Consider the following 12176-nt stretch of genomic DNA (forward strand, 5'->3'; position numbering starts at 1 on the left):
CATAAACATGACCACAGGGCAAACAGAGATCCTAGGATGGTGTTTAGGTAGGGAGTGTATAGGGAAGTAGGCCTCCTCTATAAATTCCCCTCAGAAGGTTACGGCTTTGGGAGTCTTGGCAAAGAGAACTGAGGTCTAGAGAGGAGAGCCCTATTGGAAGGATACAAAGAGAAATCAAGCAGTGGCAAAGAACCAGCCTAGGGTAACACTCAGGTAGCAGGAAAAGGACAGCCCTTAAAGGGAAAAGCAAAAGTTACACGAGGGGTGAAAGAAAAATTAGCCAAACCAATATTCCTTCAAGTAAGTAAGTAGAGCTCCCTGTGACCATATTTTATTACAGAATGTGATGAATTTAATAATAATAGCATCGTGGACAGAGGATTCTGTTGTGGGATGGAGGTGTGCCATTGGGGAAGGCTTCTTAGAGGAGCTGGTCCTGCACTAGAAGAAAAATTTGAAGTTGGGTAAAGGGAGGAGGGCTCCCCAAGTGGGTTAGTGGTAGAAAATCAACCTGCCAATGCAGGAGATATAAGAGACACAAGTTCAATTCCTGGGTCAAGAAGATTCGCTGGAGGAGGGCATGGCAACCCACTCCAGTATTCTTTCCCAGAGAATCCCATGGACAGAGGAGCCTGATGGGCTACAGTCCAAAGGGTCAGAAAAAAATTGGACATAACTTAGTGACTACACACACACACACACACACACACACACACACACAAAGGGTTATGAGGGAGGGAGGGACGTAATACTGCCTGGACTCTAGGGGGTGGTGTAAGCTGTTAGTGATACAGCATGGGCAGCTGGAATGCTCATTCTTACCAACATTTAAAAAACAGCTGTCTTGTTTTTAATGTCATAGCCATCTAATATCCACCCACTAGTTTTAGTACCCATTGATTGATGGTCCTTGCTTGAATCGATTATTGCTATAATGGTTGCCAAACGATAGTTGTTTAACTTCATTATTTTTTCTACGTCTGTAATTAGCATTCTACAATAAAGAAGATGTTTCCCTTATACTCATTCGTTTAATCAGGATGGACTCATGTGTTCTTATTTTATTCAATGGGTTGTTCAGTCTTACTACTGTTATTATTTCTTGTAATGCTCAAAATGTCAGATCTGGCCAGTGGAGGGCTTTCACAATAGTTCCAATGTGCTCTGACACGTTCCATCTCTCTGAGCACTTCAGCAAGATGCTCTTCGGTTCACCTTACACTTTTCCTGCCCCAGCCCCAGAATCAGCTGTTTTTCTGAGGGGCCATGGTTCCTCCTCTTGGAGAATGGTTTTAGAAGCCAAAGTCCTGGTGCTTATTCCTACAGGGGTGCTACTGTCTGTATGTTTTTCTGAGTGGATTTATAATATGGTTAAATATATATATTGGACCTAGAAATATGAGAAATAGTTATAAAGGGCCTTTGGGGGATAAGTTCACTAATTTTGAATAGGGACTGTGGATGTGATGAGTATTAAACCACGTTAGTATAAATTTCCTGATCTTGCTGATTATAATGTAAGTATGTAAAAGTCCTTGTTCTTAGAAGTATTTAGGGGAAAGAAGGCATAGTGCCTACACCTGTGAGAAGGCTTCTAGGAGAGATTTCAGAGCCACTGGGAAGCTCACGGTCCTCACCATTCTGCCTACGCAAGTGGATGTGTCTCTCATCAGTGAACAAACAGGTTGAAAATCACAGCTCTGGACCCTGACAAGAGCCCCTAACACTTCTACAAAGACATCCTGAACACACAGGGAACCAGTGACCCTGATTTTCGGGGACAAAGGGTTGTGCACATACCATCAGTGTTCTGTATGACAGTCTGGTCCTTCACAAAGGCCACATCGCCCCTCTCCACCAGACACCTGTGGAGTCCCAGACAGGGAGAGAGAAGAAAACAGGTCAGAGTTACATCTGTCATTCAGAAGGGCCATCTTGTAATTCAAAGTTTTTTTTTAAATTTTTAATTAGATGATAATTGCTTTACAATGTTGCGCTTGTTTCTGCTGTACAATGATGTGAGTCAGCTATACATATACATATATCTCCTCCCTCTTGAGCCTCCTTCTCACCCCCCATCTCACTCCTCTAGGTCATCACCAAGCACCAAGCTGAGCTCCTGGGTTATACAGCAACTTCCCACTAGTTATCTATTTTCATATATGGTAGTATATACATATATATGTCAATAAGATTATCCCAATTTGTTTCACCCTCTCTTTACCTCCCTGTGCCCACAAGTCTGTTCTCTATGTCTGCATCTCTATTCTTCTCCTGCAAATAGGTTCATCGGTACTGTTTTTCTGGATTCCATATATATGCATTAATATACAATATACAATTTTTACAATATTGTTAAAAAACAATATGTTTCTGTCATTCTGACTTACTTCACTCTGTATAACAGACTAGGTTCATCCACATCACTACAGATGACCCAATTCATTCCTTTTTATGGCTGAGTATTATACCACCTTAGAGAGCCAGGGCTGGCCATCTGATATCAGCAACTGTGACTCCCATTTGATCATTAATCTTATATATTACTAATATAAGTAATAAAAAGAAAACAAAACCTCTGATACGCTTTGTAGTTATACAATTGCAGTTCTATATATTAAATTCTAAACTCTGGCACATTTTCTCCAACAGGTCTACATCCTTTCCCAAGCATCAATACAGATATTAGAGGAGCAGTTTTCCACCAAGCTGATTCCTTATGGACAGTCTGCTTGTGAAATTGGAAACTTGTGGACTATGAATTGTTCTTATTCTAACTCACAAGGTGGTTCTAACTAGAAAATTGAGATAATCTTTGTTTTTCCTTTGCTAGTGAGCAGTTTAGTTATGAATACCACCATCATTGTGAAGTTGATGGATTCATGAACTACCAGGGTAGCAAAGGCCCAAGTCAGACAGGATAGTTAAAAACTAATAAGGTCGTAAAGTGCATAGGTGTCTCTTTAAAAATGGTTGAAATTCCATGAAACAGAGATGTAAGCAAAGATGTAGAAATCATGGGCTTTGCTTTTGTGTATTTCCGTGGTCCCAGGTCCCCCCAGGGGTGATTGGAAGAGTGTGCGCCAGATGCTTGACTCCTGTGTTTATTCAATTACGGCAGGGTTTCCTCACCTGGCACGAGTGACATTAGGGGCCAGATAATTCTTTGTTGTAGGTTGCTGCCCTGTGCATGGAGGATGTTCATCAGCCTCTCCTGACCAGCTGCCAGTTGCACCCCCTCAACCCTGCTGATAATCAAAAACATCTCCAGACACCGCCAAATGTCCCCTGAGGGGCAAATCCCTCCCCTGCTACCCCCTGCCATTGAGAACTGCCATGGAGAACTCCTGACCTGCACTATACCACCAGTCTTTGCTGTCTATGACAGCCAGTTCCAGAGATGGTGTCCGGAGGGGCCTGGATGCCTCTTCACACAGGTTTCTACATATGTTTGTAAACATGCCACCCTAACATGCAGGACTAATGGGCTAGGAATATAAGAATCTCACCTGAGCTCCTAAAAGGAACTCTTGTCAGGGCTGGGATTATTATTATTTTTGTATGAGGATTATAAGACTCACCTGAAAGCCCCTGTATAGCCATAGTATCTTTCATTGCTGTTGGGAACACACTCCTTTCCTGAACCCTTCTCTGAGCCGATGCACAGAGCACAGAGACTGGAATTTCGCTGAGATCCAGGTGCACAGCCTGCGCTGAAATATTCATCTGTGCAGAAGGACAAGAGAAAGTCAGCTCTTCCTGAGTCAGTATGAGTGGACTTTATCTAACACATCACAGGTGTGTGTGGCCCAGGTTAGGCAGAATGCTTATTATGTGACCTGCCATCAACTCAAGAGTTGCCAGGTGGTAGGCTCTGAAAGCGGAGAAGGCAATGGCAACCCATTCCAGTGTTCTTGCCTGGGGAATCCCAGGGACAGCGGAGCCTGGTGGGCTGCCGTCTATGGGGTCGCACAGAGTCAGACACGACTGAAGCGACTTAGCAGCAGCAGCAGCAGCAGGCTCTGAAAGAAAACTTCACTGAGGCTGGAAATGGTAAGTAACCATTACAATTCAGGTGGAGGGGACTCCATCAGCCTCCCAATAGTGTCATTACTCACCTAAAGAGAGATGAGATGGAAATAATGTGAAAGGTGACTGAAGCAGGTGTAAAATTGAAGGTCTCACTCCCTGAGTTGTGCCATTTGTTTTCAGGTGTTTTTTTTTTTTTTCTCTGATATTTATTAGAAGAGCTTTTATTTACATTTATTTATAAATATGTATATATTTATTTATATTTAAGAGAAGAACTTAGGACTCCAAACCCAAGAAAATTCTGGGGAAATCTCACTCACAGCTCAGCGGCTCTCCCATGGCTGTATAACTGCCAGGAGGCTCAGGAGAGCAGATGTGGTGCCATTGCTGGTGGGGAACAGAACTCCTGAAAGTTGCCCCAGCTACCCCTGGCAAACTGATGTCACAGAGCATGTTAGTGCAAAGATGTGATTGCATCTCTGAATCTGAACCTCCTCTCCAATACACACAGGACTTGCCTGGCTCTAACTGTCTTTAGAGGCCTCTCCTTTTAAAGTTGCTACACATATTTGGAGGTGACAGGGGGAGAGTACTCAGGAAGTTAAAGTAAATAAGAACCACAAGGAAACATATCCATGGTAAACTTATGCACAGATTTTAGGAGGTAGAACTAAGGCCCCACCTGAAGATATTCAGAGGACACAGAGAACAAACTGATTTCCACCCCTTCAAACGGGCCTAAGAGCTAAATCTGCCAAGATCTTAAAGAGACCTGAGAATCCCTTACACCATATTGCCTAGAAAGCTCTGTGGCACGGCTTGTAGCCATCCACCAAATGGCCATTTCCTCTTGTTTCTCTGTAATAAAGATCAAGTTGGGTTTTTTTCTCTTAATTTTTTTCTCCATTAATTTTATATTGAGATATAATTGACATGTGTGTGTGTGTTAGCTGCTCAGTCGTGTCCAACTCTTTGCGACCCCTGGACTGCAGTGTGCCAAGCACATTATATTAATTTCAGATGTACAACGTGATTGACTATTGTGGCTATATTGTGAAATGATCACCACAATAGGTCTAGTTAATATCTATCAGCATACAGGGTTACATTTCTTTTCCTTTTGGCTAGGACTCTCAAAGCTATGTTGAATAAAAGTGGGAAGAGTAGACATCCTTGTCTTGGGGAATGCTTTTAGCTTTTCATTGTCGAGTATGATTTTAGCTGTACGCTTGTCATATATGGTCTTTATTATGTTGAGGTACGTTCCCTTCATGCCCACTTTCTGGAGAGTCTTTATCTTAAATAGATGATTGTTGTTGTTGTTCATTGTTTGGTTGCTCATTTGTGTCCAAATTTTTGCAACCCCATGGACTACAGCACTCCAGGCTTCCCTGTCCTTCACCATCTCCTGGAGCATACTCAAACTCATGTCCATTGAATCAGTGATGTCATCCAACCATCCCATTCTCTGTCGTCTCCTTTTCCTTTTGCCTTCAGTCTTTCCCAGCATCAGGGTCTTTTTTAAAGAATTGACTCTTCACATCAGGTGCCTGAAATATTGGAGATTCAGCTTCAGCTTCAACATCGGTCCTTCTAAGGAATATTCAGGACTGATTTCCTCTAGGATTGACTGTTTTGATTCTCCTTGCAGTCCAAGGGACTCTCAAGAGTGTTTTCCAACACCACATCTCAAAAGCATCAATTCTTCAGTTGTTCAGCCTTCTTTATGGTTCAATTCTCATATCCATACATGACTACTGGAAAAACCGTATCTTTGACTATATGAACCCTTATTGGCAAAGTATGTCTCTGCTTTTTAATACACTGTTTAGGTTTGTTATAACTTTTCTTCCAAGGAGCAAGCATCTTTTGATTTTGTGGCTGCAGTCACCATCTGCAGTGATTTTACAGCCCCTGCAAATAAAGTCTTTCAATGTTTCCATAGTTTCCCCATTTATTTGCCATGAAGTGATGGGACTGGATGCCATGATCTTTGTTTTTTGTATGTTGAGCTTGACACCAACGTTTTCACACTCCCCTTTCACCTTCATCAAGAGGCTCTTTAGTTCCTCTTCGCTTTCTGCCATAAGGGTGGTGTCATCTGTATATCTGAGGTTATTGATATTTCTCCTGGCAATCTGGATTCCAGCTGGTGCTTCATCCAGCCTGGCATTTCCCATGTTGTACTCTGCATATAAGTTAAATAAGCAAGGTGACTATATACAGCCTTGACATACTCCTTTCCCAATTTGGAACCAGTCCATTGTTCCATGTCCAGTTCTAACTGCTGCTTCTTGACCTGTGTTCAGGTTTTCCAGGAGGCAGGTCAGGTGGTCTGGTATTCCTGTCTCTTTAAGAATTTTCAAGTTTGTCATGATCCACACAGTTAAAGGCCTTAGCATAGTCTATAAAGCAGAAGTAGATGTTTTTCTGGACTTCTCTTGCTTTTTCTATGGTACAACAGATGTTGGCCATTTGATCTCTGGCTCCTCTGCCTTTTCTAAATCCAGCATGAACATCTGGAAGTTCTTGGTTCATGTACTGTTGAAGCCTCGCTTGGAGAATTTTGACCATTATCTTGTTAGCATGTGAAATGAGTGCAATTGTGCAGTCGTTTGAACATTCTTTGGCATTGCCTTTCTTTGGGATTGGAATGAAAACTGACCTTTTCCAGTCCTGTGGCCACTCCTGAGCTTTCCATATTTGCTGGCATATTGAGTGCAGTACTTTAACAGCATCACCTTTTAGGATTTGAAATAGCTCAGATGGAATTCCTTTACCTTCACTGACTTTGTTCATAGTGATGCTTCCTAAGGCCCATTTGACTTCACACTCCAAGATGTTTGGCTTTTGGTGATAGATCACACCATTGTGGTTATTTGGGTCATGTAGATCTTTTTTGTACAGTTCTTCTGTGTGTTCTTGCCACCTCTTCTTAATATCTTCTGCTTCTGTTAGGTCTATACTGTTTCTGTCCTTTATTGTGCCCATCTTTGCATGAAATGTTCCCTTAGTGTCTCTAGTTTTCTTGAAGAGATCTTTAGTCTTTCCCATTCTGTTGTTTTCCTCTATTTCTTTGCATTGCTCACTTAGGAAGGCTTTCTTATCTTTCCTTGCTATTCTTTGGAATTTGCATTAAGTTGGGTATATCTTTCCTTTTCTTCTTTGCCTTTTGCTTCTCTTCTTTTCTCAGTTATTTGTAAGGCCTCCTGAGACAACCATTTTGCCTTTCTGCATTTATGCATAGATGATGAATTTTATCAAAAGCTTTTTCTGCATCTATTGAGATGCTCATATGATTTTTATTATTTAATTTTTTAATATGGTATATCACATTAAAAATTTTTTTCTTGTGATGAGAACTTTTAACAGCTACTCTCCTGGCAACTTTCAAATACGCAGTATGGCATTAACTATAGTCACCAGGATATACATTACATCCCTATGACTTATTTTACAACCAAAGTTCATACCTTTTGACTACCTTCACTCAATTTGCCCATCCCCAACCCCTGCCTCTGGCAACCACCAATGTTCTCTCTGTGTCTGTGAGCTCAGGTTGTTTTGTTTAGATTTCATGTATAAATGAGAGCAAATGGCATTTGTCTTTCTCTACCTGTTTTATTTCACTTATTTCACATAGTATTCTCAAGGTCCATCCATGTTGTTGCAAGTGGCAAGATTTCTTTCCCTCTTATGGCTGAGTGATATTCTATCTATACATATAAACCACAGTTTCTTTGTTCATTCATTCGTGATGGACACAGGTTCTTCCCATATTATGTGTTGTAATGTAAATAATGCTGCCATGAGCATGTGGGTGCATGTATCTTTTTGAGCTAGCATTTTTGTGTTTTTTTTTCTAGTAAATACCCAGAAGTGAAATTGTTGGATCATACAGTAATTCTATTTTTAATTTTTGAATAAAAATCTAAATAAAAGATGGCATTTTCCAGCCCCTTTTACAGGTAATTGTGACTATGTACCTAAGTTAGGGGCAATGAGAAGTTAGCTGCAGTAATTGAGTTAGACCTCCTAATTGGCTCCTTTACCTCCTAACAAGGCTCCTTGTTCCTTAAGGTTGCCTGGATCATGGATGTAATGGCAATCATGGGTAACCTTGAAGATGGAGGCCTCATGCTAAGAATGGGGAAGCAGGAAGACAGAGAAGCCTGGGTTTCTAATGACAATACCAACATGGACTCCTGTCTCTGGTCTTTTTCATGAGAGATAATAGTAAGCATATGTTCACTTAAGCCATTATATGCAACTGAGAAGAGTCATTCTGATCCACCTCCTAGCCCTACCGTTCCTTTTATTTCCTTGAAATTCACTGAACCAGACTGTATTATCATAGAACAAGGGCCTCTTGTACCATACTCCTCTTGCCAGTGCACCTCTTTCCACCCAACCCTGACAACAGCACCCTCCCAGAGCTCACTCACCAAATCTACAGTTATTAATCTTGCTGTAGAGCAAACCCATGGGGATGTTCCAGCCAGCGGTTCTGTCTACGGCAGTGTGGCAGGACTTCTTGCCTTTCAGATTGTTCCAGTTGAGATCAGCATCTGATGCTTTAACCACAGCCACAGCAAGATACCCTACAAGAAAGACAGCCCAAAAGGGAGTATTAACACCTCTGGACCCTCCGGAATGTCTGTCTACAATCAAACCCAGCCATCATCCTATGGAATAAAAGTATCCCAAATCATTCCTTCTCTCTTTGAAAGGGTCTTCCTAATAACTGAGGTGGAGATTAATCTGAACTTAAAAAAACAAGACAGTAAGAATACTTAATCACTGGAGCAATGGATGATGATGGACAACACTTCCCCAAATGCCTGAAGCTACTGACATAAACTAGCAACTTACCCTCCGCTGTGGAATAGCAGAGGAATGGATACTGAAGGGTACATGTAACTCCAACATTCTAAACATTAACAATTTTATTAGAAAAGAGTAGTAAATGTACAATAAACTGTCAGTTTATTATTCTGGTCAGATGTTTTACGATAAGGAGAACAAAGGTTTGCACCAAAATAAATATGCAAAGTGAAACTATCATAATCAAGTTAGCTGCAATCATTGGCAGTAAAAACATGCTGATCTTTAAAACTGAGAATAGAATAGAAACTCATGATTTCAGTTCTCCAATTTAATTAATTCATGAAATTGTTACCAATAGAAAAGATACAAATCTTTTTGCTCATGGACTAAGAATGGTTCTATTTTTGGCTAAAGAGCTTGCTTCCTAGTATGATGGGGAGAGGCTGGGATGCTGTAACTGGAAAAAGTGATGAGAACAGACTTGTACACTAATGGCTGGAAATGACTTGCAGGGACTTAAGCATGGGACTCAGAGCCCAAATCCTTGATAAGATTTCCTGTCTTGCTCTTGCCACATCTTTCCAGATCCGTCCCAAGCCAGAGTCCTGGGTGAGAGCCAGGTTGGCCTGGGTTTCTAGGCTTAGCCCTGGCTGGGAGGCTGGGTAATTTCATGTCTCTAGACACCTTCCTTTGTGAGCCTCTCCCCTCAGGCCTACGAGGCACATGTCAGCAAGGTTTCTGGGCTGGTGCTAACTCTTGTTTATAACTTTGCAGGCCTCACGCAATGCAAAGCAGTAGTGGGAGGGTCTGTATTTTCTTGTTGGATGTCAGAGTCTAGACAACTTGTAATCTCTCTAAGCTGTTGTTCCTCTATGCGTCCTTAGAAGATGACAAGACACATCTTATAGGATTAAATGAGAATTCCCATGTGTGTGTCGTGGCAAGTGTAATTATCTTGCCAACTATTTTCCTCCCATGGTTCTTTTGATTCTGAAAATTGGTCTCTTATCTACTTTTGATGTGAATTTAAACTTGCCTATGCTTTCCCAAAAGCAATGGGAATTTATCATAAACTCATGAGGTTACCAATACCAACTCACCTTTTTCTGGTGTGTCCCTACAATCTTTACCCTCAGTTTCTGCAGAGGAAAAAACAAAGTCATTAAACACTCATGTATAGATTGAAAACTGTCTTCCCCATATGCAGCTCAGAATTATAAGAGCCAGGAAAACTATCTACGTATTACCAATCCCCAAAAAGTCCAGGCTCTGGATTATGCAAACTTATTTTAGCTCCCTGGCCTCTGGAATTTAGCCCCAAAATTTAAATTTCAAGTTTCCCACTCTATCTATCCTGTGACCAAGCTAACTGTACTTGAATCCCTGCACCAGGGCAACAGGCAAAGTGCAGACTTTGGAAGCAAGATCTGCCAGGAATCCCAGCTGAGAACCTAGCTGTCCTCTGCAGAGGGGTCCCTTTCAGCTAGAACTTCCCAGTGCAGTCTCCAATTCCCTTGTTGGAGTACAGTAGAAGGTATGGTGGAAGATTCTCATCCTTCAAGATAATGGAAGGGACGAGAGATGAGGGAGCCCAGAGCCTAGGAAGTAGGAGGTGCTCAATAAGCAAGAGCTTTATGCTCCCTGTGGCTGAATCAGCCTGTGATTTTGTCTCCTGTCTCAGGTTGGTTTTTTTTAACAGAGGAAATGAACCACTGCCCCTCCCACTTACTGTAGTTCTCTGCCAGGACAGGCACCAGGCCACATTTGCCTGCTATGTAGAGGTAGCCTCCATCCAAGCTCATGGCATCAGCTTCTCCTTTCTGCAAAGACACAACACATCACAGCAGGTAAAAAGAGATCCTCTCCAGTCCCACGTGCCCATCTGGTTGTTCCCTTGAAGCAACCTTGCCAGCACAGGTTTGTGAAGAAACAGAAGGTGCTGGTAATGGACCCTCACAGGATCAGTCAGGCAGACCTGACATAGAAAATAAAAGGTACTCCCATTGTCACCCAAACCATGGTGGACTGATGATCAGCTCTGGATAATTTGCTTTGTTTCTTCAGGAGCAAAGACCCACATTCAGTCCCCTTGGCCTCTCATAGGACACACTGTTCCAGATACACTCACAATACCTTTCTGACACCAAGAATTCTCATTTGTAAGACAAACAAATGGAGTCAGAGACATGGGGCTGTGTCTGCGGCATGGAGTGCCTTGCCCTGAATCTTGACGTCGTTAGCTGAGTGCTATTTCAGTGCTAAAGATCTTATTTTATTTCTGATTTTATTTCAGATCTAAAGATCTTCAATAAAAGATCTTTAATGAATGAGTAAAATAAGCTCAAAGGAGTCAAATAAACTGAACTGCAATGTTGAAGAAGACTCTTGAGAGTCCCTTGGACTGCAAGGAGATCCAACCAGTCCATCCTACAGGAAATCAGTTCTGAATATTCATTAGAAGAACTGAGGCTGAAGCTGAAATTCTGATCCTTTGGCCATCTGATGCGAAGAACTGACTCATTTGAAAAGACCCTGATGCTGGGAAAGATTGAAGGCAGGAGGAGGAGAGGATGACAGAGGATGAGATGGTTGGACTTGATGGACATGAGTTTGAACAAGCTCCGAGGGTTGGTGATAGACTAGGAATTCCGCCTGGCATGCTGCAGTCCATGGTGTTTCCAAGAATTGGACACAACTGAGTGACTGAATTGAGCTGAACTGAATGGAGCTAATAAGCCCCAAATTTCAGAGAAGCTTAATTCAATAAGACTGCCAAGCTTCCCATTAGGCCTAGAAATATACTTTTGAGGAATATACCCTAAAGGAACAATCAGATATGTGGGAAACTATTTGGGCAAAATGTGTAAGTAGGCAAAAACATGCATGTATGATTCATAATAGCAATGAGACAGGACCAGACTTAATACTCAATAGCAAGGAAATGGCTCAATAAATTGCAGCACACCCACACTCTGGAATAACTATCAACATTAGAACATCATGTTTTCATGGAAACAACCTAAACGTCCATCGACAGACGAATGGATGAAGAAGATGTGGTGCATATATACAGTGGGATACTACTCAGCTATAAAACAGAATGAAATAATGCCATTTGCAGCAACATGGACGGATCGAGACATTATCACACTACGTGAAGTCACTCAGAGAAAGACAAACACCGTATGATATCACTTATATGTGGAATCTAAAATATGACACAAATGGATTTATCTACAAAACAGACAGAGAGGGCAGACTTGTGGTTGCCAAGGTAGAGAGGGATGGAGGAGGGATGGATTGGCAGTTTGGGATTA

At 41.8% G+C, this 12176-nt stretch overlaps 1 protein-coding gene across 1 annotated transcript in view; it reads right to left on the reverse strand.

Annotated features, from left to right (window-relative positions):
* The window catches only part of LOC128044683 (serotransferrin), a 39710-nt gene that overhangs the window by 11378 nt on the left and 16156 nt on the right, over nt 1-12176 (reverse strand). The window contains exons 10-14 of the mRNA XM_052637105.1: nt 10589-10679; nt 9960-9998; nt 8478-8633; nt 3582-3726; nt 1801-1865 (exon numbers count right to left, since the gene is read on the reverse strand). Of these exons, the coding sequence (XP_052493065.1) occupies nt 1801-1865; nt 3582-3726; nt 8478-8633; nt 9960-9998; nt 10589-10679 (496 nt within the window). The remainder of the gene's footprint in view (nt 1-1800; nt 1866-3581; nt 3727-8477; nt 8634-9959; nt 9999-10588; nt 10680-12176) is intronic.

This window comes from Budorcas taxicolor, chromosome 1 (genome assembly GCF_023091745.1).
Source record: "Budorcas taxicolor isolate Tak-1 chromosome 1, Takin1.1, whole genome shotgun sequence".
In the NCBI taxonomy this organism is placed as follows: domain Eukaryota; kingdom Metazoa; phylum Chordata; class Mammalia; order Artiodactyla; family Bovidae; genus Budorcas; species Budorcas taxicolor.